This window comes from Lissotriton helveticus, chromosome 1_1, assembly GCF_964261635.1.
Source record: "Lissotriton helveticus chromosome 1_1, aLisHel1.1, whole genome shotgun sequence".
In the NCBI taxonomy this organism is placed as follows: domain Eukaryota; kingdom Metazoa; phylum Chordata; class Amphibia; order Caudata; family Salamandridae; genus Lissotriton; species Lissotriton helveticus.
The window spans coordinates 679575665-679602811 of NC_136057.1; the positions used below are offsets into that span (position 1 = coordinate 679575665).

General features: G+C 46.3%; 1 protein-coding gene across 3 annotated transcripts in view; it reads left to right on the forward strand.

The window, feature by feature from the left end:
- FAM107B (family with sequence similarity 107 member B) overlaps positions 1-27147 on the forward strand; it is a 259298-nt gene that overhangs the window by 213442 nt on the left and 18709 nt on the right. For all 3 annotated transcript variants that reach the window (XM_078674202.1, XM_078674203.1, XM_078674201.1), the window contains one exon: positions 17134-17287. In XM_078674202.1, coding sequence (XP_078530328.1) covers positions 17134-17287 — 154 coding nt within the window. The remainder of the gene's footprint in view (positions 1-17133; positions 17288-27147) is intronic.

Genomic DNA, 27147 nt, shown 5'->3' on the forward strand with positions numbered 1-27147 from the left:
GCTGTGATGGTTCATCAAGGAGCTATGGCTCAATGGGAAGTCTTGTGTCTCAGATGGCACAGGCTCACACAGGCCAAGGGTTCGAATCCTGCCTATGCTCTGCATCTTCTTCTGCCTCCGGGGGAGTTTTTGGACTCAACAATTGCGGTGGTCCCTCCCAGGGTGGTGCTCTGTTCTTTTCCCTCCCTCAGTTTACAATATACGGTGCCTGGCTCTGTCCTGCTATGGTGATGTTTTTCACCGTACCTTGTTTCTTTTTCTGCACACTGTTCCCATATTTTCACAGTTTTTGGTGGTGGCTTCGCGTATTGATGTGGGAAAGTCTTCTGACGAAAACTGATGTCGGCGTGCCGGAGCGGGGCATATATGGCTCCGCTGACGTCACGTCCATGGAAGACGTCAGGGCGGAGCCATACGGCACCGCCCCCCGGAGCACAGATGTGCTGCTGCGCAACATTTTCCGGACCAGTCTAATGCCTGGGGATATTCTAAGTGAAGGAATCTGTGGCTAGCCTATGTCTCCACCAGATAGATCGTTACCGAAGGTAAGTAACTTGTACTTCTGTGCACTGGCGTTTCCTACAAGGTGCTCATTAGAAGCAGAATTCTAGATGGAATAGTAGGAAGGCTCCGGTGTGCTTTTCCACGCTACCTCTCCTGCTTCAGATTCTGAGGAAGGTCAAGACAGGCTTGGGACCAAGTCCTAATTATTGCCCCAGACTGGGGCACGAGAGTATGTTACTCAATTGTTGAGCCTGCCAGTGTTTGTCACCTTACTCCTCGAAAGAGGAAGAGAAGCCGTAAGAGAACGCTAAGTTTTTGCATAGACTGCAGTATGTACATCAGGAGTACCTCTATATTTCTTTTTCTTTTTACATCGCAAGAACCTTCACTTCACAGCTTTGAAGGCGAGTAGTTTTTTTCTCACATAAAAAAATATTTATTTTGAAATGTGTATGTATGTACATATACACACATTTGAATACATCTATATATGTGTATATATATATATATATATATATATATATATATATATATATATATAACTAATTATAATTCAGAAATCATTATTCAATTGTTTTATTTTTTAATTTAAAAAAATATTTAGTTATATTCAGTAATGATTTTAATAGCAACTTAATTTTTTTTCTTTTTCAGTGGAATAGAATTAAATTTTTTGTTTAAACTACACATCCCTGAACCGTAAAAACGTCTTACCACTGAAAAAACTGAGCATTCCTGAATCCTAAAAACTCCTTACCACCCTAAAACCTACTACCCATCATTGAACCCTAAAACTCCTTAGTTCCGTAAAACATTTACCATCACTAAATCCTAAAAACTCCTTACCACCCCAAAAAACTACACATCCCTAAACGGAAACTCTCCGTGTCCCCCTTAAAACCTCCCAACCCTGAATCCTAAATACCCTTGCCACCCGAAAAAATTACTGATGCCTGAAACCTAAAAGGCCCATCTACCCAAAATGTTACCATTTTCTGAACCCTAACTATAATGTTGATTATCTTTAAAAAAAAAAACGAAACCCAAATCATATATATGTAAACTTTAATTTTAATTAAAATACTATTTTTCGAAATTTAAATTCATTTTTAATAACTATATGTAATTGATATTAAAAATAGAGGAATATCTATTATTCTTAAACTTAATTGATTAATTTTAATAAAAGAAATGTAAATATTTTGAAATAAATGGTTTTAAATTCCTAAATAACCTGCATTTAATTTATAGCATCATAATTAAAAGCACACATGTAACTATAAATGTGTGTATACATATATTTATATACATACATAAATACACTCTGGCTTGTGTGCCTGTATGTGTAATTGTGTGTATGTGTTCACACACAAACACTTGTGTGTATGTGTGGATTATTGTTAAGATTGTCCTTTTTAAATCTTTAATGTAGTATCTAAGCTGCGAAGTAAAAACCTGCAAAGCAGTGGTTGTAATACAACGATGTAATGACTGACAATTTATGGCCTGTATAGCAATAGTAGCAGACCATCCGTTCATTGTTTGAAGTGGATAAAGAAGTTATTACATGACTACAGAGACAGTCTACTCTACAGTTTATTTTTAGGTTTTGCTGGCAATGCGTACGAAGTACGCATGCGCTAGCAAAATCCTTATGTTTCTCTGTTTGGGTCGGGTATCCCGCCCCCTCCTCGCCCCCTCCTCCCATTGGCTAGCTCCATAAATGGAGGCTAGCCATTGGGAGCCGGATCTGTCCGTCAAAGGCCGTACCAGATTCGGGGGCGTTCCCGTGATTTTTTCCCTCTCCGCCTCTGCGATGTCGTCATCGCGGCGGTGGGCGGAGTTTCGTTTTTTTTTTATTTTGTTAGTTTTTCCTATTACGCGGCCGACCGCCGCTGGAGGAAGTCGAGGTGAGTGTTGCCGTTCCCTCCCCCCTCCCCGTGTGTCCGTTCCGCCCCCCCCCTCCCCGTGAGTCCGTTCTGCCCCCCCCCCCTCCCCGTGAGTCCGTTCCGCCCCCCCCTCCCCGTGTGTCCGTTCCGCCCCCCCCCCTCCCCGGTAGTCGCTGTGGCCGTAATAGTTGGCTCTAGGCTGTATGCATATTAACGTACATTTAGAAAACCCGTGCCGTCTTTTTACCGAGCTGCCTGGTAACAGCCTCTCACTGCCTGCCCTTAAGCATCGGTTAGTTTAGTATTGCTAGCGCTGTTAAAAATAAATCTCACGATGGCTTTGAAAACTTCCTGTGATTGTAAAGGGTACCGGGCTTGGAATGATGCCAGCCCGTGGGACTCCCTCCCTCGAGGGCATCCTCTGCCAGCCTTGCGCAAACCTTCAGCGCTCACAATCCAATAATCTGCGTGGCGGCTGGGATGTACCGCCTCTTCCCACATGGCTCGAACTGTGAGATCACGGCGAGGAGGGAGGGAGGGAGGGGTGCGCGGGCCGCCGAGTGAGTGGCATCTGCAGACAGCCCTGCCCTGACTCTGGTGGCTGGCGGAATGAAGGACAGCTGCACACACCGGGCTGTCTCTTCTGTGTACTCCGTGTCTTGTGCACATTTGATGTCATATCGACATTCAGCACTTATGGGTGAACAGTGCACCAGCCCCATAGAATCGGCGGATGCGCTCTAATTTAAGACTGTTTTTCTGTTCATTGCTCACATTATAGAGTAAGTAGGAGGTGAGTTGGTTTCTGCTCAGAATTACAGATGCTGCAGCTCCCTGCTGTGTGGTAATGCAAATGACATATAGATGCTTTCATTGCATACTTCTCTGAAACCCTGGACTTCGTGTGCCCATACCAACTTAAATGACAGCACCAGAGGCTGGTAAACGGAATTTAGGAGTGTTTATCATCGAACCCCGGCGTTGAGAACCCCAGAAGTGTAAAATTAATAATTACCACCTTCCTTTTGCTATCCAGGAAACCGAGATCCACACCGAAGGGCTTTACGATTTTTCATGTCACAAATCTGCAGTTAAATTGGCGGGGTAAATAAAGTTTGTGAAATGGTAACACTAGGGTAAACAAAGTCAGCTGAGCATTGAGAGAGTCCTTTGGCAAGGCGGACTTTACTAAAACACTGCCATTTGACGTTAGTGGTTCCTCATGCTACTGCCTTAGAAATTTGCTATTTCTATGGAAACTAATGCAGAGTTTCCCGTAATTCTAACTCGCTTAAAACACTGCATGAGACCTGCCTCGAGAACAAGGGCTAATAAATAATCTCTGAGGCCGACTGGCTGAAGTCCGTCTTCGAAAGGGCATTAGCTGCCATAACAGTTACCCGGAAAACTAATTGTGAAATCGCTGAGCAGTAAGAAATGCGTTTTTATGTGTTTCTAATGGAAGTAATGGTTACTGCGCAAGGTATTTCATCTCCAATAACTCGCTGGTTAGCTGGAAATGGCGCTCCTCGGTACTAGGCCATGGCATATAGGACACTCACAACCAGTGCACCCACCCCTTGACATTGCTCATGCTCACCCATTTGCTTTGCAGCCAGCGAGGAACTGCATAAGAACCAAAACCAGCTGCGTGGTAAGCATTACCTTTCGTGCCCTGCACGGGGAAGAAGACGAGAAAAGCTCTCACTCTATAGCTCCCTCTCTATATGTCTTGCTCTTTCTAGCTCCCTCTCTCTGTGTCTTGCTCCGTCTAGCTCCCTCTCTCTGTGTCTTGCTCCGTCTAGCTCCCTCTCTCTCTGTCTTACTCCCTCTAGCTCCTTCTCTCTCCGTCTTAATCCCTCTAGCTGTCTTACTCCCTCTAGCTCCTTCTCTCTCCGTCTTAATCCCTCTAGCTCCCTCTCTCTGTCTTGCTCCCTCTAGCTCCCTTTAGCTCCCTCTCTCTCTGTCTTGCTCGCCCTAGCTCCCTCTAGCTCCTTCTCTCTCTATCTTACTCCACCTCCCTCTCTGTCTAGCTCCCTCTCTCTCTGTTTTACTCCCTCTAGCTCCCTCTGTCTCCTTCTCTCTCTGTCTTACTCTCTCTAGCTCCTTCTCTCTCCGTCTTAATCCCTCTAGCTCCCTCTCTCTGTCTTGCTCCCTCTAGCTCCCTCTCTCTCCCTTGCTCCCTCTAGCTCCCCCTCTCTCTGTCTTGCTCGCTCTAGCTCCCTCTAGCTCCTTCTCTCTCTCTTACTCCCTATAGCTCCCTCTCTCTGTCTAGCTCCCTCTCTCTCTGTTTTACTCCCTCTAGCTCCCTCTGTCTCCTTCTCTCTCTGTCTTACTCTCTCTAGCTCCTTCTCTCTCTGTCTTACTCCCTCTAGCTCTCTCTCTCTGTCTTTCTCACTCTAGCTCTCTCTCTCTCTCTCTCTCTCTCTGTGTATGTATAGCTCTGTGTACATATACCTGTGTGTGTGTAAGTGCAAATGCAATAAGTCTCACAATTTCGAAAAATAAAGCTATTTACTACTAAACAACAACACCATTTATTGATCTGTTTACTCAAAAAAAACATAGATGGAAATTTTAACATTTACAATGCCAATAGCTCTAACATTGTCAAAGGCAAAACCATTGCATTGTAAATGCTTGTTCCTACTTGCTCTCCGTCAGGCAGTCATGTTGTGAATTTTCTTTCAGTAGCACTGTTAGAACCCTAGCGACAAATGACCCTCATAAGTTCAGAGACATTCTATCAGACTGATACTGAAAGGGCTTAGTGATTGATTGCGATCTGAAACCGTGCATTATAGAACTTAGAGTGGATGTTTGAATACCTTAGCATGAAGATATCCTTTGTGTGAAGGCTAGTGAAAGGCTGCTTTCATGTGATAGGCACGATGTTATCACCAATTAAGAGAATATGCTTTTCAAACAGGAAGCGAGACTCTATAAGATAGTGTGCTTTAATAGGAGGAGGAGCCTGAAACGTTAGATGGGCTAGGATTAATTTTTCTTCTCATGGTGGGCTTGTACAGAAACTTAGGCAGAGGCCTTTCTCCTGCTTGTCCTTCGTATTGCGTGCTGTCCTCGTGGGATAGCAGTGACCATTGATCAGGGGAATCTGTTTGCACTGCACCCTTATTTCGAAATTCACATAGCTTCGCCATGACCCCCCTGAAAACAACTAGGCTGCCTATCCTCTGTGACCATCTCTACCTTATTTTGTAACTATTTTGGCGACCATGTTGGTAGTAATATTGGCCATGTGCTTGTCTTTTCAGGTTTCGTGAGACATGATGTTTAAATACAGTGGGCTTACAGCTCGCCCACAGCTTCCCATTTGTTAGCTCCAGCGTCACTCATTTACTTCATTCCCGCTTGTCGGGGCATGTGGGCCTCATTAAACTGTTTGGGGGTGGGAGCGCACCGCTGACATGCCCCAACGTAATTACCGCTTGCATGATGGTTCATGTAGTTCTTGATTTCTCGCTCAATATTCAGTTCAAAGTGTTCATAGCCAGTGCTGCATTATTAATTTCCAATTCGTATCCCTAGACACGTGTTTCATGATTCCTCAATCGTCAGTAGAGAAAAAAATACAAAAAAAAGTTCATAGGTTGTAGGACATGCTGCAGTTATCTCTCAGGACCAGTTCCACTCTCAGCATGGAGGCGCAAGCTCGTCAGCTCTACGGCATTTTTAAACTGTTTGGGGGTGGGAGCGCACCGCTGACATGCCCCAACGTAATTACCTCTTGCATGATGGTTCATGTAGTTCTTGATTTCTCGCTCAATATTCAGTTCAAAGTGTTTATAGCCAGTGCTGCATTATTAATTTCCAATTCGTATCCCTAGACATGTGTTTCATGATTCCTCAATCGTCAGTAGGGAAAGAAATACAAAAAAAAGTGTTCATAGGTTGCAGGGCATGCTGCCGTTATCTCTCAGGACCAGTTCCACTCTCAGCATGCAGGCGCAAGCTCCCGAGCTCGTCAGCTCTACGGCATTTTTAAACTGTTTGGGGGTGGGAGCTCACCGCTGACATGCCCCAACGTAATTATCTCTTGCATGATGGTTCATGTCTTGATTTCTCGCTCAATATTCAGTTCAAAGTGTTCATAGCCAGTGCTGCATTATTAATTTCCAATTCGTATCCCTAGACACGTGTTTTGATGATTCCTCAATAGTCAGTAGGGAAAAAAATACAAAACAAAAGTTCATAGGTTGCAGGGCAAGTAGTTGTGTTCATCCAATGCTCCCGTTTTTGGAACTACTTTTTTCTTTGTGTTCTAGCTCTCCATATGAGTGCTTATGTTTTCAGTCTGTCGGTTCCCATATCCCCAACCATGTAGCTTCTATTTCCTCCCACCCATCTCCCTTCGGTGTTGTTTCTTTTCCCTTCCACACCGCTACACTGTGCTCTATACCACTGCACTGTACTCTGCACTACTCTACGCCACTGCACTGTACTCTGCACCATCTACGCCACTCTACTCTACACCGCTGCACTCTATGCCACTTTGCTCTTCCCTGCACCACTCTACACTGTGTCAAGGGAGTGTGGGAGATTCCCCCACTGGTTCCTGTGGAGCTCCTACAAGGGCAAATATAGCTTCTGTAGGTCTTTAAAGTAGGCAAGTTCATAAGTCAAAGACAGTTTATCATGAATTTATTCATATGAGTCACATATTTCGATCATATCAACTTCAATGATATTTATCCAAGGTTTAACAATGAAGACACTTCAAGTGGAAAAATCCCTATGCATTTCGGGACGAAAGTCCCTTCATCAGGGGACTCAAGGTGATCTAAAAGGAAACAAACACTGGTTTAGGAAATGGACGCGACCCTGTGTTTGAAGCAGAGGGATGAAACGAGAAACCAGGAAAGAAAGAAGAAAAAAAACTTGTGTTAGGTGACTGAAACGCAGTGTTAAAAAAGCTCAAACGAAGTGGCAATAGGGTGGTAACGTAGTGGAAGAGTGGAGACTTCACGGATTTAGCCCATGGTGGCATGCAAAACAACACATACATATACGAATGTAGCGACAGCTAATTTAAATGAGTGACACCAAAAAAGATCACCGAAATGTGTGTGGATATATCGGGCTCTAGTGCACATTACTAGTGCTATTACATGGTCAAACATTCCTGGCATCAGTTTATTGCATAGTCAAACATCCTTTGAATCCCCCGCCTCAAGCTAGTTCCCACACAAACCCCGCAGCAATCGTCCCTCCACCCAGATCTAACAGATGACCGCTATCTCGCAGCTGGACATTCCGACAGGATCTAAAACATGTGGAGTCGGTCAGATCTAGGGGGTTGTGTCACTGATTAAATTCCGGCCCCTTTGGTGGTGAAGCAAGTTCTGCCGTACGTATGTGGGTAATAAACTATGTCCACAGGGGTCGGTTAGTGCCTGGGACCGGATTGAGTGGCCAGGTGCAGTGGAGGAGGTTTATCAAAGGGGCATGCCCGTGCGCGGAGGATGTAAGGACAAGTGGGTTTGATGCGGGAAGTGACTCCGGAGCATTGTCATGCTGACAAGGTTTTACAACCCTGGTACATGTGTTCAGGCTTGGTCAGAGCGCAGGGGGATTATAGCGAGGTCGGGGTGGCTCACAGGTGACCAGCAGAGTATGAAAGGGCCGCAATGTCTAAAATGGTTGCTGCTTACGCGCACGTAAAGGCCTTCGCTACGCAAGATGGCGCCGGCAATGTTCATATTTGTCGTTTTATTTTCTACAGTCCTCCCTTTGAACATAGTCCAGCCAGCTTGCTAGTCTATCCCAATGTCCATAATGTCCTGTATCCGTTTATTACTCTCATCTTCGTGAGCTCAGTGTCCATAGTCTTAGGGTGCAAGGAGTTCAGGCAAATAGAACACAAAAGTGGTATACAATGTATCCCCAAACAACCAACACATATTATTAATATTGGAACCAAGAGTATTATCATTATTTTCCAGCCCCATTCTTTCAAAATGCCCCAAAACCAGCTTCCAAGTGTCTCTGACTCCTGATGGATTTCTGACGCCAGCCTGTGGAGGTGTTCAATTGCCTTGAAAACAGAGGGTGAGTTATCAGGGACGTAAGTACAGCAACTGGCTCCGATGATGCGGCATGCTCCTCCACGGTCCGCTAGTACCACATCTAGAACAATGCGGTTCTGTAAAGCCACCAGGCAGACTGCCTGAAGCTCAGCTGTGTTGTTGGTGAGGTTGCCAGCAGTGACGTTCAAGGCTGTTTCAACTGCTTGAGTTAGGTGCCGGATGGCTCGGCTGTTTGCCATTGGGCCCCATAGCGGGACGAGTCCTTTTGCCACATCGAGGAACTGTGATGTGGCGGAGTCTGCTTGTTCTATGCTTGTTCTATATCTTTGGAACGCCTTTCTCTGTGATGGTCCGCAGGTGCTGTGTAGGTTGGAGTCAGAATAAAAGCGATGTAGCACGTGCCCCCCCTAGCCTTTTGGGAGCCAGGTGTAGGCTTTGGTACCACAGATGAAGTACATCTTGGGTGATGCAACAAATGAAGGGGGGGTCGGCAGTGTTCAGAGACTTCGTTATTTGGCAAGAGCTGTGACCCACGATCTTAGTCCCATGGCCTTCGATGCAGACAAGGCCTGAGACGTTCACCACAGACAGGGCCACTGTCAGTTGCGGCAGTTCGTTTCTTTAGATAGGAAAAGGTAGGTCTGGCGGGGTTGTTGTACACTTGCATTTCCACTCGTTCTTTGGCGGGAATGTTCATTGGAAAGGTTGCATTCGAAGTCAGAGGGCAGAAGGGAGCGAATGTTCTTCCCGTTTTGTTCAGCCAGAACTCATTGTAAAATTGTTTGATTGTCACATCGGATGTGGCATTGTCTTTGTAGCTCTCTTGCAGGAGCATTAACCAGGCGGGGCAAGATCCATGAACAGAAAAGGGTGAAGGGATGAAAGGAATGGAATGTTCAGTGGCATGAGGTAGCAACCCACAGATCCAACAGTTCGTGGCATTTGCGGCGAGATTGTGCTGGTGCAATAGTTGTACGAAAGAATTATTCCAGAATTCTTTGCGTCGTTCTCGGAGGCGTGGTGACAGTGACACCAGATAGTGTTCTTTCTTGATGGTGGGTTGCATGGTGGGTGACATTGTCCTGTAAGCGGGAGCACTCTATTCAATGATCCAGACTGTGACCATTAGCAAGAGGCAGTTGAGAGATGCTGCCACAAGGGTTATTGTCTTTGTACTGTGCAATGTGGCAAGTTTGGAGTCGTCGCGGTGGTTCTTAGGTCGTCCGGGTTCTTCCTTCACCTTCAAGAGGCTCGACGACTGGCAGGACCACATACTTTCGTCTATCGTTTCTCCTGGTAGCATTTGTAGTGTTAGCTACCGTTTTGAGACTTTTGACTCAGTTAGTGGCCTGCTTGTCGGAGCACTCACCTTCATCAATCTCAAATTGTACCCTTTCTTGGATGGTACCGTGGGGTCGGGAAACTCTGCCAGTTCAAGTGTCTCTGTCTGTGAGTAGCAACTCAGGGCTGGCCGATCTGTCGCCAGGAGCTCTTCTTGGACGTCCACTTCCTCACAGGTTGTCAGCATTGGGGAGATCTTCTTACAGTGATGTGCGTGCAGCCAATTCGCTTTCCTTCCACTCGAAGAGCAGTTCGGATGGTTGTCAAGACTTACCAGGGGCCTGTCTACCTGGGTTCCAGACTCTTCGACCTCTGAAATTTCGCGTCAGCACGAAGTCCCCAGGCTTGATATTGTGTCCGGGGCCCCTGGATACGTCTGGTATGGCTTGCTGCACCTGTTGGTGGATAAGTGTTAGTTTGTTCGTTAATTTTACAAATAGTCGGACATTAGTATGTCCGGGACATCGTTAATGGAGGTTGGCTTTGGTGCTGCCCAAATGTTCATAGGCCTGCCAAAAACTACTTCGTAAGGGGTCAGTCGGTGTTTGGTTGGGGTGGAGCGCATTGACAGCAATGCCAGTGTAAGGGCGTCGGGCCATTTCAACCCAGTCGTGGCGACTATTTTTGCTAGCTTCAATTTTAGCGTTGCGTTGTGTCTCTCTACCAGACCCGCTGATTGGGGGTGGAAAACGGCGTGGAACTTTTGCTTTACCCCCAACCCTTTCAGTATGTTCTGTATAACTTCTGCTACGAAGTGGGGTCCATTGTCACTCCATAAAATTCTACAAAGGCCATATCGGGGGAAGAACTCTTTTAGTAATACCTTCGCAATAGCTAAGGCGGTGTTGTCACGAGTGGGGTTGGCCTCCACCCATTTGCTAAAGGCGCACATGATCACTAGAACGTATTTTAGACCATTGCACCACTCTAGCTGGATGTAGTTCATTTGGAGGACTTCGAATGGGTGATCAGGGACTCCAAACCCTCCCCGTGGTACTACAGTCCCTTTCCCTGGGTTGTGTTGCAGGCATACTAGGCATTGCTGTACTAGGCGTTTTGCTGATTCTGCTATCTTGCTGTTATGCCATACTCTGGTGATCAGTTCGGTCATGGGGGCAGATCCTATGTGTGCTGGTAAATGTGCCATGGTAAATATGGGGATCAGATAGGCATTAGGTAGCAGCCATTTGTTTCCGTATTTTGTACTTCCTCGTCTTTCAGTCCCACCCGAGCCCATTCAGTCAGTTCGTCCTGTGTGCCTGTCGTTTGTATGTCCCTTAGTTGTTCTAGCGTCAGTCCATTGTTCTGCTTGGGACCTGGTCACGTACATTCGTGTTGTGGTTCTGTCTTGGGCTGTGGTTCGGGCAGTAATGTCAGCTAATGCGTTTCCCTGTCCAATGAGGTCGGTCACTTTCTTATGTGCCTGTCATTTAATCACTGCTAGCCGCTTGGGGAGGAGGACTGCTTCTGTCAATGCGGAGACTAGATCTCCATGTTGGATGGGTGTGCTGTGTGAAGTCAGGAACCCTCTTTCTTTCCACAGGAGCCCAAAATGGTGAACTACCCCGAAGGCGTACTGGCTGTCGGTGTATGTTTACTGTCGTACCAGCTGCTAAAATGCATGCTCGTGTGAGGGCCATGAGCTCTGCTGCTTGGGCAGATTGTTGGGCAATGCGGGCTGTCTCTAGGATTGTTCGGGCTGTGTTGACGGCATATGCAGCTGAGGTGGTGCCATCGGGAAGTTTGATGCACGAGCCGTCTACCCATAGTTCCCCATCTGGTTCTGAAAAGGCAGTGTCTCTGAGATCCACTCTACTCTTTGTTTGTTCGTCAGTGAGGGTCACACAGTCGTGCAGGGGAGTCACACCAGGGTCATTCTCGGGTAGAGGTAACAATGTGGCTGGATTGAGAGTGGTGCATCGCTTCAGAGTGATGTGTGGCGCTAGCAAGGTCAACTCGTAACCTGTCAGTTGTGCGCTAGTCAAGTGTTGGGTTTTGGTCTGGTTCAGTAGCGTCTCGACTGCATGGGGTACTAATACATTGATTAGATTAGAGAGCACTATTCCTTCGCTCTGGAGTATGGATACTGCTGCAGCTACCACAGCGCGCAAACACGCTGGCAACGCTCTAGCTACTGGGTCGAGAGTTGCAGAGAAATATGCACAAGGGCGATGTTTGTGACCAATTGATTGTGCTAAGACAGCCAATGCACATCCCTCCCTTTCATGTGTGTAGAGAAAGAATGGTTTGGAGTAGTCTGGTGTTTCTAGAACAGGTGCTGAACAAAGGGCATCTCGCAATTCTTTGAATGCTGACTGGCATTCGGGTGTCCAGGGGAAAAGTGAGGGGGTGTCTTTGGCTAGGAGGGAGAGAAGGGGTTTTACAATGAGACAATGAGGTAACCACTGTCGGCAGAAGGAGGTGAGGCCTATCAGAGAGCGGACTTGCTTCTGATTCTTGGGAACGGGAGTGTCTAGAATTGCCTGGATCCTGTCGGGTGTGAGTTACCTCCCTTCTTTCGATAAGAGGTGACCTAAATATGTTACCTGTGATTTGCAGAACTGCAATTTCTTTCGAGAAACTTTGTGGCCATTTTCTGCAAGGAAGTGTAGGAGTTGGCTGTGACGGCTAGTAGAGTGGTGTCTGCTGCTAGAAGGATATCGTCTACATACTGTATCAACACCACCCCGTCTGGTAACTGTACGCCGTCTAATTGTCTTTTGAGCGTCTGGCTATAGATGCTCGGGCCCTCGTTGTACCCTTGGGGTGCTCGACAAAATCTATATGAGCGGGATCTTAGCGTGAATCCGAAAAGATAGCGACTATCTTGGTGAATGGGTATGGAGAAGAAGGCATTTTTGAGATCGATATGGTGAAAGTGGTAGCAGTTGACGGAATTAGGGTCAGGATGGTGGTGATGTCAGAAACTACTGGGTACTGTGGTACTACTATTTTGTTTATTTCCCGTAGGTCGATGATGAAGCGGTAGGCTTTTCCATTTCCATCTCCCTCTCCCGGTCTCTTTAGGATCGGTAAAATAGGACTATTACAAACATTGCTCACTACCTCTTCTACCACTCCTGCCTCTACTAGTGACTGTATGATTTCGGTCAAGGCTTTCTCGCCCTCTGGCGATATCTTGTACTGGGGTATTTTCGGTAAGGTTGTGTCTTGTCGTATTGTCACGTGTACTGGGTCAATCATCATTCGTCCTACGTCTGAATCAGCCCTAGCCCACAGATGCGAGGGTAAAGTGTCTAGTAGGGATGTGTCTGTCTCAGAAATGGGATGGGATGGATTATCTCTCGGTTGTTGGTGATTGTCATATAAGATGACTCGTACTCCGTCTGGCGGACATCTGATAGTCACAAGGGAAATGTTTCAGTAGATCAAGACCCATAATGGCGCCTGGAGTGTTGGAGGAGAGAAGGAACGTCGTGTCGATAACATTGTTTTCAAGTTTGAAGGGGATCCGTCTGGACCAAGGGTTGGTGGAGGGCGCACCATCAAATCCTATTGAGGTTATATGTGAGCCAGACAAGGGTGCCCTTGGAATCAGTAGTTTGGATAGCGCACTACGTGTTGCTCCTGTGTCTACCAAAAATGGCGACTCTGTGCCCAGGACCTTTGCGGTAACATAAGGGCCTTGCTGATTAACATAGAGCTCGACTGGATCCCTCCCTTGCCCCTGGCTGTCCTATGCAAAGTCATACATGTTGTCGTAATCTGTCTGTTGACACTGGTTCTGTCTAAGGCGGTCAAATGTGTTCGCTCTTCCTGGCCTTCTTCCTCTCTGTTCATTTGTTATTTCCCTTATCCCTCTGCCCCTACTAGCTCCTGATAAGGCTGGGCATTGGGATTTCCAGTGTCCGTATTCTTTGCAAAATGCGCATTGATCCTGTCCTAAGTCCTGGCGTCCTGTATATGGCGTCGATGAATTACTTCTAGGCGGTTGCGGCCTAGGGGTATTCTGTTGGTATGCTCCCTTATATTGCTCCCTTCCTGTATTCACTACTTGGAGCTGCGCTATCATTACCCTTTCTTTCAAGTCTTTCTTCTTCCTTTCTGTGGCTCTATCAATCTCATTTTTCTGGTGTTCATGGTACTGGGCCATCTGGCGGATGGCCGCTGGTTTAGAGGCTGCCCTGTTGCTTTCGCTGGTCTGCAGTTTTTGTGATGCTTCTGGTACCAGTCCCTTGACATAATTTTGGACAAACAAGTGGTGTCCGATTGTGGTGGACATGTCTTGTCTGCTGTAATCGGAGAACACTGTTTCAAATCTGGAGAAATACTCCGAGACGTCCTCTTGTTGTTTCTGGCGGCATGCGGTTACAATGGACCAGTCGATCTTTTTCTCCGGGATCATAGTTTTGACTCTCTGTACTATTTTGTCAGGAAGGTCTAATATGGCTTTTACTGGTTTCTGCCCGGGGTTTCGCTGTTTATCTAAAACATCGAGTTGCTCCCAGGTATGGCCGAGCAGCTCTGTCTGGTCTACTTTCCTAATTTGTTTCCACACATCCGCTGGCAGAATAGCCCAAAGAACAAATCGATATCGGCGAGTGTCATAATGGTTGATCCTAGAGCGATACCTAACTCTGTAGCCGTTGGATTCTTTCGCAAATCGGGAAGGGATTTACGGAACGTCAGGATGTCTTGTCTGTCCCATGGCTGATATACCCAATTGTAGACCACCCTGCCCTTTGCATCCTGGTGGTTTATGTCATCATTGGTCTCTTGTCCTCTAGGGGGAACCCAATAAGGGGCAGCTTCTTTTATTGGCATCATGGTATCCGGTTTTTCTATCGGGGGCTCTGTCATGGTACATGTCTTATCCTTAACTACCCGTCCTTGTTGTATGAGATGGCGGAATACCTCTAGTGTGTACGAGAAGAGTTCCGCTACATCACAGTTATTTTCATCTCCCGTATCTACCTTTCTATAAAGAGCCATTAGTCGCTCTGGCCCTACTTCTCTGTACTTTACCTCGTAAGCAGTGAGTGTGTGATAACAGAGGCGTACAATGAAGTGTCGTTTATGGTTTTCGACATAGGAGTTGCATATGTCGGTAATATACTCTTCGGTCTCTTTCCGATCTACGAGCGTTTTAACTATTTTATCGATACCTGCTTGTTCGTCTTTACTTATTCGTGGGATTCTCGGCAACCCTTTCTCTTTTGATTCAGCTTCTACTGACCCGCCTTTTGATGAGGCATTAGGCACAAGAGACTCTGTTGGTGCTGAGGCTATGGGAGTCAAGGCAATGGTGCTGCCTTCAACTACGCTTTGGGATTCCTGACGTCGTACTACAGGATGAGTTGTGGCATAAGGAGGTGGCATGTAGATGATCGGAGGGCCTAATAACAAATCATCATCTACTTTCTGTTTAGTTGGTAACGAGTCGAGGACGTTCTAACCGGATATTGACCTAAAATCTTTGACTCTTGTTCTTTTCTATCAGTCTCTCTTTCTTTTATATCTTCTTCTAACTTTTTACAAGCTTGGTGAGCTGCTGTTCGCATCTCTTTATCTAGTCTAGCTTTGTTTCTTCTCTTTCGTTGGGTTGCTTCTTTTTGCCACAGACCGAAGTTGTCAAGCATGGCTGGCGTAGCTTTCTTTTTGTGGAGCACTATTTCTGAGATTTCTATTTTAGCGAGATCAAAAGATCCCGTCAGTGGCCACTGATTTACCCGGTCCTTTCTAGTGTATTTGTGCCATAGTTTGCTATAAGCAACGATGGCTACTCCATATTTAACATACATGTCCTTGTTAGGGGTGCCTTCCGGCGGTGCTGGATGACTGACCTCTAACAAATGGTCCGGTCCAAAACAATCGAACAATTTTGAGAAGACAGGCATGATGTACAAGCGGTCAATATAAATATCTCAATAGGTCGTGGACAAAGGTCCTCACTACCTGCCTTTCACTGCCTGCAAACAGCAAATATTCCTATTCCTATTCTACGTTGTTTGCAAGCAGGGAATGTCTCAATTACTACCAATAACTTCAAAGAGCGGAATACTAGTATTCGAGCAAACAATTTCAATACAATCAGACAATCTGTTTTGTCGTATATCACAACCTTACCCGGGCCGTTATGGACAGTTTCGTCGTCGTCCCCTTCCAGCGCCCGTTTGTCCTCTCACTGTAACAAGGCGGCGTTCCTGTAAGGTCCCAGTCAGGACCGCAGGTCACTCGAGAGAAGTCCGTTCGGAACTGGTGAAGTTCAGTTGATCGGCCGCCAGACGAGGGTCTCTTTCAGGCTGGTGCACTTCCCGATCGTTTAGATGTTCACTCCGTCGTTAGGACCTCTCTCACCGGACCCACGTGTCGCTGATGGGCCCCGATGTTGGTGCGCCAATTGATGAAAAGCAGCGAGACTCCCCAGACTTTCGATGCCGCTTAGTTCAAACCACCTCTAATTCACCTTAATATTAGCGATCAAAATAACGAGGCAGGTGCTGGAAATTGGAAGGCGAAGAACAGGTTTATTTCTCTAGAGGAGAACACATCACATCAGACACCAGGGCTATTGTCAGGAGGTGCTCTAACTGCATCTCTGTGGCATGGCCTTTTATATGCCTTTTTCGTCAGTTTATTACATGGTCAAACATTCCTGGCATCAGTTTATTGCATAGTCAAACATCCTTGGAATCCCCGCCTCAAGCTAGTTCCCACACAAACCCCGCAGCAATCGTCCTTCCACCCAGATCTAACAGATGATCGCTATCCCGCAGCTGGACATTCCGACAGGATGTAAAACATGTGGAGTCGGTCAGATCTAAGGGGTTGTGTCACTGATTAAATTCTGGCCCCTTTGGTGGTGAAGCAAGTTCTGCCGTATGTACGTGGGTAATAAACTAAGTCCACAGGGGTCGGTTAGTGCCTGGGACCGGATTGAGTGGCCAGGTGCAGTAAAGGAGGTTTATCAAAGGGGCCTGCCCGTGCGTGGAGGATGAAAGGACAAGTGGGTTTGGTGCGGGAAGTGACTCCGGAGCATTGTCATGCTGACAAGGTTTTACGACCCTGGTACATGTGTTCAGGCTTGGTCAGAGCGCGGGGGATGATAGCGAGGTCGGGGTGGCTCACAGGTGACCAGCAGAGTATGAAATGGCTGCGATGTCTAAAATGGTTGCTGCTTACGCGCACGTAAAGGCCTTCGCTACGCAAGATGGCGCCGGCAATGTTCATATTTGTCGTTTTATTATCTACAGTAATTGCTGTTTACCTTCCAAATGTATTTTTCTGGAATGCTGTTTCTGCTTTTATTTGCCTCTGTTGTGTTGCATTATTAAAACTTTCCGTTTTTTAACGACCATTAGTAATCTCACTCATGGTTTCCTTATTTTTAGGGGCATTGCACCTCAGAACAAACCTGAATTACAAAAAGTGATGGAGAAGCGGAAACGAGACCAGGTGGTAAAACAACACAAAGAAGAGGAGGCACAGAAAAAGAAATCGGACTTTGAGATTGAGTTACAAAAACGACATCAGAAACTGGAGCAGGTGAGCCATATATAACAGCAATACAATAATAAAGGTGTGGTCACTGTGAGTTAGTTTAAACACAGGTCACTTATAAAGTATGGCCCCGCCATTTTCAGCAATATGTATTTTTCCTAAAGGCTTGCAATCATGCTTTCGTTTCTTTATAATTCATCGAGTTGTAGTACTTGATCAAAGGCTGACATTGCAGCTTCGTGATTTGTTAAACATGTGGCAGTCATATAGCGCTTCTTTTTTGCTATAGGATCACCTCTTTCAAGTTATTCATAGATTCACAGCAGTGCACATTCGTGCATTTCACAACAGTTTTTTATCTCCCATTTGTTTTCATCTCTCTGAATACGAATAGCCTTTATTTTATTCATGAGACCCATTCTTAGATATCAGATGGACCTCCTAGGGACAATACTGGCGTTTATCCGCATAGTATTCACATTATCAACAACATACCACCAGCCAGAGGCTACTTATTTCCCACGATAAGATGGCTGACCCAGTCAGGCTCGCACAGTCCTATTTTTATCTTCATGACAGAGGGTAAATAACTCTGCGTGCACCTCGGTATACGACGAACGTAGGAACTAGGTATTAGCAAGCTACAACGGAGCGGTGGTCTCGACGGTAAGCAATTATACGGAGGTGATCTATCTTTTAGAGAATTCGGTAGTCGGTTCTACATTTCAAGTTTGTATTGTTTCGTTTATAGGACTTCTTCTTTCAAATCAGTTCTACTTGATATCACGCAAGGCATCTATAAATCTGTCAGGTAAGCGTGTGTCCATCACACTGGGATAACACCAGCATTTCTTGTTTCCATTGCTGCAAGTTAAGTTGAGCTGTTCTCTATTTGCTTTAGCCTCGGATACTTGGTGTTTTAACGGTGTCCATCTAAGGAGTTCATACCTTTAACCTTCAGGTGAGCCATCGTAGGCTATTGCATACTTCGTACATACCAGTGTTCCAGGGCTCAGTAGTTCATACAGATTTTTTCTTCATATAGGGCAGGACAAAAGAGCACCACGTTGGAGCGTTACAGAGTTTATCCACAAGGTATTTTATTATCCATCAGACCTCTTTTGATGTTCTATTAGCACACCGGGTGTTCATGCACTATATTACTCCCCATTCTTTGATACACGGTTTTGATTAACACACACTTACCTTTGACATTCTGGGCAAGTCATGGTGTTTGTACTCTTGGACACAATGGTGTCTCATGAGTTGTAACAGTGATTCAGAACACAGGTGACTGGGTAATGTTGCTGATGTGGAATCATAGAATATTTGTTAATGAGTTCACAAGTGTACCTTTTCCTTTGTATATTGGCCCCTGAGGAAGGGACTGAAACGTCCCGAAATGCATCGGGCATTTAAATGAATGTTGCACTACAGTCTCTTATGAGCTATGAATTTAATAGTAGAATTGTTAACATAATAGCAACATATTGAATTATGTATTGAATGTTTATTTATGTTCATGCTTTTGTTGTGGTTATGACTATGACTATGACTAAGACATGACAAATAAGAATGTTATTCATGTATAAATGATTATTAGTGTTGAGTATTTCTTTAGCAGGACACATTTGTACTAAATGTATGGGTTTGACTACAACCCAATGAACAGTGCATACAAGTTACCATACTTGTAACAGTACCTCTTTTGATCAAACACTTGGACTGACAGCACGTGTAGCGCTGTAGCACCACAAAGCAATCCATTTGCGTTTAAATATTTTGAGAAAGCCAGTATAAATAGGAGTGCTCCTCCAACCCCTTATCTCTAACTGTGTTGACATTTTGGAATGCCATCCTTCACTTGATGGAAATTGGTTAAAATATGTATATTTGGTTAGCACACCGAGGCTTGCTTTGCCTGGGCCAACCAGTGCATGGATTAATTAAGTGTACATACCTTTGCTGAAAATCGTGGATCTCGATTGCCCTGAATGCCAGAATTAGCAGCAAGATATTACACAGCTCTTGGCTATCCATGAGATCAGAGAGTTGACTTGTTGGCTCTTCTTTAGGCTCTCATTTCCCTCCTATTGCTGATGTTTGATTGTGGGGAAGACAACGAATGGACAGTAGACAATGCAAATGTGGTTCTTAGAGCTTTGCCTAATTTCTGACTAATCATTTTGTTTTCTTCATGATATGTGGGATCATAACTAGCAGGTGCAATACCAAGAGTAACAAATCCCAAATCAGGCAAAGCGACTGCTATCCTCAGTTGGTATCCATGCTGGGTATGGGTAACCAAGTTCAGTTTCTACATAACAGAAATTCAATTCTATGTGTAATTATATGACACAATTCCACTGCTACCGCACAAAAAAAGTATGTTCTATTGTAGTTAAGGTGGTATATTTTGTGTGGCCAAGCACCACTTGTTATTGATTTCAATTTTTGAGAGAGACTTTTAGCTGCAGGTTCCTCACCTTTAGAATATTTCCCAGGCATCAGACTGGATCTGATAGCTTTACAGCTGTATTTCTGTGCACTGGTAGGTAGCGCCATGCAGCTGTGCACTGACACCTTTCTCCTCCGCAAATGATGTGCAGGGCCTAGATAGGTGCCACTCCCACACGCAAGTTATTTTCTTTCCATGCCACAAGACGGGAACCTGAGGCTCTCTTGACTCTGAGGCATTTTCCTCAGAAATGTTCACATTTTACAGTGTGCTTGGGAATGTCACCCCCAAAAGCAAAAGTTTTTAAAGCTTGTAGGAGCAGTCACAAACAAATGTCTGTGGCAGATCTCCATCAGATGTGCCTGTGGTGCCTTGGGTTGAATTACGACTCTAAGGCTTGCAGTAACTGTGCGTCGAACACAAGACACCTTGAGACCGGTCCAAGTCGAAAGTTTTGCCGCATTCTCAATCCAGGATTCGACTAAGCCGTTCCAGATATTTGCGGAAATCAACATTTTCTGGTAAATTGTAGAAGCATAAAAGATTTAAGTGGGACATGGCCCCCACTCGCCACCCTCGTTAACCCGAGAAAGCGAGGGCTGGCACCATGGCTCTCTATCTCACATCCGGAGTCAGTCAACTTCGGAGCCAATCCCGCAACTGGTTCCGGTACAACCGAGTTTCTTTGCCAACTCCGTCTTGTGCACCTTTGGTCCCCAAGGAGCTGAGAGGCCTTCCAGATGTACTACCGGTGGGTTTGCTCACAGCACCATTTTGTCCCTCGGAGCCAGTCACAATGACTCTGGTTTTGACTCTGCCTCCAGCACCACAGTCCATGCAGGTTCCTGGACCTTTAATGCCGAATCTATCTCCACCTGATGAGGAGGCCACCTCGACAACTGGTATCTGCTGCCTTCTCAAAGCTTTGTTCGCCCTAAGTTGGCAGGGTTTGCTCAGACGTGAGTCCCTTGCTCACGTTGCCACTATATTCAAGATAGCCTGGCTGATGAGGATTATGGATCCGAAACCGGTCCCAGGATGCTTGTTTCCGGTCCAGGAAAGACATGGCTTGGCAGTTCGGGCTGGACTGTTCCCATGAGGTACCGGGTCAGACTGATTTGCATATGGCCATGTCTGAACTTGGGTGGCGGAGTGAGCTAAAGAATGGTGATGGATTCAACCCAGATCAGCTGACGGGGGTGAGTGTTTGATTTGCTCAAGCGCTCCTTCCATCATCCCCTTTTGTATCGCCTGACATTTGTATGACAGCCATCTTGTGATGATTTTTTATTAAAGAAATAGAAAGAATCATTTAAACATGGTCTCCACATATTCGTGTGTAGGGATGATGGTTATTTTTGAATGATTCTCCTTTCTCTCTAAGAAAAATAATTACAAGATGAATACAGCAGCTTTTTTGTTTATTTGTAATATGCCCACTCCCCTCCAATATGGCAAACTGCTATCTTGAAATGGTAAATTCAAAAATGTACAGTATGTGCATGGCATGGCATAAAATAGAAAAAGGCAAATGGTCTGTAGGCAACATAGACAAGAAAGCCATTCAGTCATGAGCAAGGGGCTAATCTAAAGCACACTCTTTGTTTCTAGTATTGCGGACATTGTTATTTGGACAATAGACAACTAAAGCTGTCTCGAAGTGGAGACCTAAATAAGAAATGGGTGGAATCATTAGAACGTTTTTTGTCCATATCTTCATGAATTTCTATGACACTTCATAGCACTCTTGACCTAAAAGTGATTACATTTGTATGTTCTCCCAATACTGATGTTGTCAAAATTCTCACTTGGTAAAGGGGCTCTGCAGAAAGGTCATAAGAGGCAGCAATATTGTCAAGCAGAAGTTAAAAGTTAGAACAGCAGTCATTAAAAGAAAGGCTACAAGGTGCATGGAGAGGTAGGGTTTCTGTGGCATTGAAAATGTAAAACAGAAGATGCTTGTAGCAATACTGTGTGTTGATGTGCTGGTATATTATGTACACATGGTGTTTGAATATAAATAAAGACCCTAAACACAGAGACTCGCAATAAAGTCAGCTACTTAATAACCTAAATAAACACACTTCCATCAACATGCAAAGGTCTTTTCAGTCCAGAAACCCTCCACACAGACACTTTACCCTTCCACACAGACACATGTATACATAAAACAACATCCACATACCTACATACTGCCATCCAAATAGAAAATCTTTAAATCTACACAATGGTAAACATATGGATACACAGATATCACCCAAAGCAGATGCCTGCACACAAATCCTCCTATTCACACATACATATCCACCCTTTCATTGGCCCTGCAAAGATCCCCCAGTTGCAGGCACACATACAACATACAACATGCACACAGGCACACCCCAAATACACAAATGAAGTGATGTTGCAGTAGAAAGTCCCCTCACACTTTGGTCCATGTTCAGCAATTTTTAGATGGGCCTTAAGGTTATCTACAAAAACAACAGTTGATGGACAGAATACAGAACAATGTCATACATTCACCCCAGTACAGAGATCTGGGCCTAAATCCATCGTTTTTTTGCTCCACACACCACCCCAGTTCAGACATAGTCATATGCGAATCAGCCTTGACCCTGTGCCTCATGGGAACAGTCCAGCCCGAACTGCCAAGCCATGTCTTCCCTGGACCGGAATCAAGCATCCTAGGACCGGTTTCTGGCTATCAGCCGTCTTCAGCCAGGATATCTTGACTCCAGTATCGTGGAGAGCATGGGACTCACGTCTGAGCATACCCATCCCACTCGGGGTGACAAATGCAAAAACAGTTGATGGACAGAATGCAAAACAATGTCATACATTCACCCCAGTACAGAGATCTGGGCCTAAATCCATCGTTTTTTTGCTCACCACACCACCCCCTTGGCAGTTCGGGCTGGACTGTTCCCATGGGGCACATGGTCAAGACTGATTTGCATATGACTGGGTTCAAACTGGTATGGCATGGTGAGCAAGAAAACGATGGATTTAGGCCCAGATCTCTGTACTAGGGCGAATGTATGACATTATTGTGCATTCTGTCCATCAACTGTTGTTTTTGCATTTGTCAATGTTCTCTAAACAGTGCTTTTTTAATTGGTCAGAACGTAGCAGAAAACCACTTTACTTTTACTATTAAGTAGTGTTTGCACTATGCAAACTTCAGGTCCTCTAATTGAACGGAAGGTATACTAACTGCCAATAGTGGTATTTAAACTCTCACTAAAGAATATGCAATATTTTTACATGTGTGTTTATAAAATTCCTCCCTTCCCCCTTTATTAAGCAATGCCTCCCATCCTTTCCATGATGTTTTATTCTACCCTTTAAGCTCCTAGCTAATAAATAAATAAATAAATCATAGGACGATGGTGAACAAAGAAAAAAGGACTACCCTCATTTTTCTGACGCAGGTAAAGGTATGATGGGAGTCAAGCAATTATGCCACAGAACATACTGGTTCAAGGCATATTCGCTGCAGATCTCACACTTAGCATTAGATTGCCATGTGGTGTTGGGCTCGGATGTTTGCAGGTTGTTGTTGTCGTGGAAGAAGTCTTTGTAGTCACGAGATAGGTGACTCCTCCCTTGAACAATAGTGCGCATGGGCATCGACTCCATCCTTAGATAAATCAATCAATCAATCAATCAATCAATCATATCATTTGTAAAGCGCACTACTCACCCGTGAGGGTCTCAAGGCGCTGGGGTGGGGAATGCTGCTACTGCTCGAAAAGCCAGGTCTTGAGGAGTTTTCTGAAGGTCAGCAGGTCTTGGGTCTGCTGTAGGTGGATGGGGAGAGTGTTCCAGGTCTTGGCGGCGAGGTGGGAGAACGATCTGCCGCCTGAGGTCGCTCTTCGGAAGCGGGGGACTGTAGTGAGGGCGAGGTCGGCAGAGCGGAGCTGGTGGGTGGGGGTGTAGAAGCTGAGTCGTCTGTCGAGGTACGTTGGTCCGGTGTTGTGGAGTGCCTTGTGTGCGTGGGTGAGGAGCTTGAAGGTTATCCTCTTGCTGACTGGGCGCCAGTGCAGGTCTCTCAGGTGGGGTGTGATGTGGCTGCGGCGAGGGATGTCGAGGGTCAGGCGTGCAGAGGCGTTCTGGATGCGTTGGAGCCGTCTCAGGAGTTTGGCCGAGGCTCCTGCGTAGAGGGCGTTTCCATAGTCCAACCTGCTGCTGACAAGGGCCTGGGTGACGGTTCTTCTCGTTTCAGTGGGGATCCACTTGTAGATCCTACGGAGCATGCGGAGGGTGTTGAAGCAGGAGGAGGAGACGGCGTTGACCTGTTTAGTCATGGAGAGGGTGGAGTCGAGGATGACCCCTAGGTTGCGTGCGTGGTCGGTGGGTGTTGGAGCGGTTCCTAGTGCGGTCGGCCACCAGGAGTCGTCCCAGGCCGAAGGATTGGAACCGAGGATGAGGACCTCCGTCTTGTCCGAGTTCAGCTTCAGTCGGCTGTTCCTCATCCATTCAGCAACGCCCTTCATTCCTTCGTGAAGGTTGGTTTTGGCGGTGTGGGGGTCCTTGGTGAGGGAGAGTAACAGCTGGGTGTCATCGGCATAGGAGAGGATGTTTAAGTCGTACCGATGGGCGACGTGGGCGAGCGGTGCCATGTAGATGTTAAACAGAGTTGGGCTGAGGGATGAGCCCTGGGGTACGCCGCAGATCTCGGTGGCTTCGGAGCGGAAGGGGGGAAGGCGGACGCTCTGTGTTCTGCCGGAGAGGAAGGAGGTGGTCCAGTCCAGGGCCTTCTCTTGGATCCCAGCGTTGTGGAGGCGTGTTCATAGTGTGTGGTGACAGACCGGGTCGAAGGCGGCTGACAGGTCCAGGAGGATGAGGGGCGCCGTTTCTCCGTTGTCCAGCAGGGACTTGATGTCATCGGTGGCGGCGACGAGGGCAGTCTCGGTGCTGTGGTTGCTGCGGAACCCGGACTGGGAAGGCTCCAGGATGTTGTTCTCCTTGAGGTAGCGGGTCAGTTGTTTGTTGACGGTCTTCTCGATTACCTTTGCCGGGAACGGGAGCAGGGAGATTGGCCGGAAGTTCTTGAGGTACTTGCGGTCCACCTTGGGTTTCTTGAGCAAGGCGTTGATCTCGGCGTGCTTCCAGCTCTCCGGGAAGGTTGCTGTCTCGAAGGAGGTGTTGATGACTTCCTGGAGATGGAGTGCGATGGATGTGCTGGCTTTGTTGAAGATGTGGTGTGGGCATGGATCTGACGGAGATCCGGAGATTGTTTTTTTCAGCCATTTGGTTCGGATGTAACTTTTCCGCTCCGGTTCGAAATCTACTTTCTAAAGTATTTCGACGCAAAAAAAGTCCTTAAACTTTCCAGATCAACTTCCAAACATCTCGACCTTCGACGCGACTTCATCGGCTTGATTCCCGTCGTCGACACGGGCCGTTGGGCCTATCCACGCCGTGAGGCCTACAGCTCATGGAAAGGACTCCATTCAAGAACTGCCCCCAGTGTGGAGCAAAATGTCCGCAGTGACCATCACAAGGTCTACAACTTGTACTTATCACCTGAACACGAGTCCAGCTGTCCAGCCTGCACATCCTTTCGATCAAAGAAGGCCATTCGAGATCGTAGGGCCAGAAGACACATCATGCAGAAATCAGCTCCGGAACCGGTGGACATCTTCGGCGAAGGCCCAGATGTCCCAGAAGATTCCGAAGATCTCGAAATCGTGTCGAAGGCAGACTACTCAGATGGCTCCATCACTCCTGGTCAAAGAAGGAGTAATACTGCCCCCACCCCAACCCCACCACTAAAATCAAAGGCAAAGGTCAAGACTCCGCCTGCTGGGCCCAGTCGCGACTGAAAACATACTTCAGAAGCCCCGCCTTCGAGCCCGGCTCCGAAGCAGATCGAAAAGCCCACCAGCACCTTCGGCACCGAAACCAAAAGAAGTCCCGGCTCCGAAATCTGTTCCGAAGCCATCCACTTCGAAAGACAAACCGGGCCCGGAAAATCCAAATCCCGTAGACAAACTGGCATCGAACGTTTCCATACCGAAGAAACCAGCTTCGGCTCCGAAACCAAAATCCTCGGAGCCAAAAGCTACGCCAAAGGACTCGATCACGCCTCCCAAGGCTAAAGACAAAGACAAACCCCAACCCCGCTCGGAACTGAAAAAACGGCGCCAAGAGCAGTTTCTGAAGAAGAGGAACTTTTTCATCCGGATCCAGTCGATCCAAAACAGAAAAATATTTATATTGATCCAGAGACCGGACATGCCACTACTGGACCATATAGGAAGAGGAAGTTAGACACAGCACCTGTTCATCCAGTGCCTGTAAAGAAGAAGGACTCTGCCACATCGCCTATGCACCCTTCTGCTCCTATACTTCCTTCTAAGCCACTTCTTCTACCTAAACCTATTACACCTCTAATTCACACTTTCCCACCTCATTTTTCTCCACCTCATACACCTCCACATCATGATGATGATGCCGACATGGGGGTAGGGGGTGACCCAGATGACCCTTTCACTTACCCAACTGACCCACCTGATTGGGAGTACCCTATCCCACAAGTCATACCAGACGTCCCAAGTCCACACACATACCCCTCAAAACCATCTCCTCCAGACGACAATATTGGTTTTGAACAGTTAATTAATAGGGCTGCCATCTATCATGGTGTCACAATGCACTCAGATGAGGCAGAAGAGGACTTTCTCTTAGATACCTTTGAGCAGTCCCAAAAGTCAGTGCAAATATTGCCAATGATTAGAGGAGTTATTCAGCATGCCCCCGATGTGTTTAAAGATCATGTACGTGCCAGGATTCTAAACCCTAGAATAGAGAAAAGTATAAGCCTGCCCCCGCAGATCCTGCCTACGTTAAGGGACAGCTGCCTTTAGATTCTATTGTAGTTTTTAATGCTAGAAAGCCCGCTAACTCCCAAAACACAGGAAAAGTGCCACCCCCTGATAAAGAGTCCAAGTTGTTAGACGCTTCTGGTAAAAGAATAGCTGCCCAAGCAGCTAATAACTGGCGCATAGCTAACACCCAAGCACTGTTCACAAGATATGATAGGGCCCACTACTACCAGTTGGAAACCCTACTACAACATTTGCCTGACCAATATAAAACACAAGCAAATGATTTCATTCAAGAGGGTAAACTAATGTTCGAGGCATATGAGCTGCAGATTGTACACTTAGCAATAGACCCCCACCTAAGTCATACGCTTCATCAGTGTGGTGTGATGATGCAGGAGATTGAGCAGGAGAAGTTATAGGCTCAATATAGGGAGTGATAGGAGAGGAAGAAGGTGAAGGAGAGGAAGGGTGCATTGGAGAAGTTGCACAATCCTTTTTGGCAGGAACCACAGTTGGAAGTGGTGTGTCTGCTGGTCTTTTCTTATGAGGAATTGCTTCCACATGTCCAGTTTTTGGATTAATATAGACTTTTTTCTGTTTAGGATCTGGTCTAA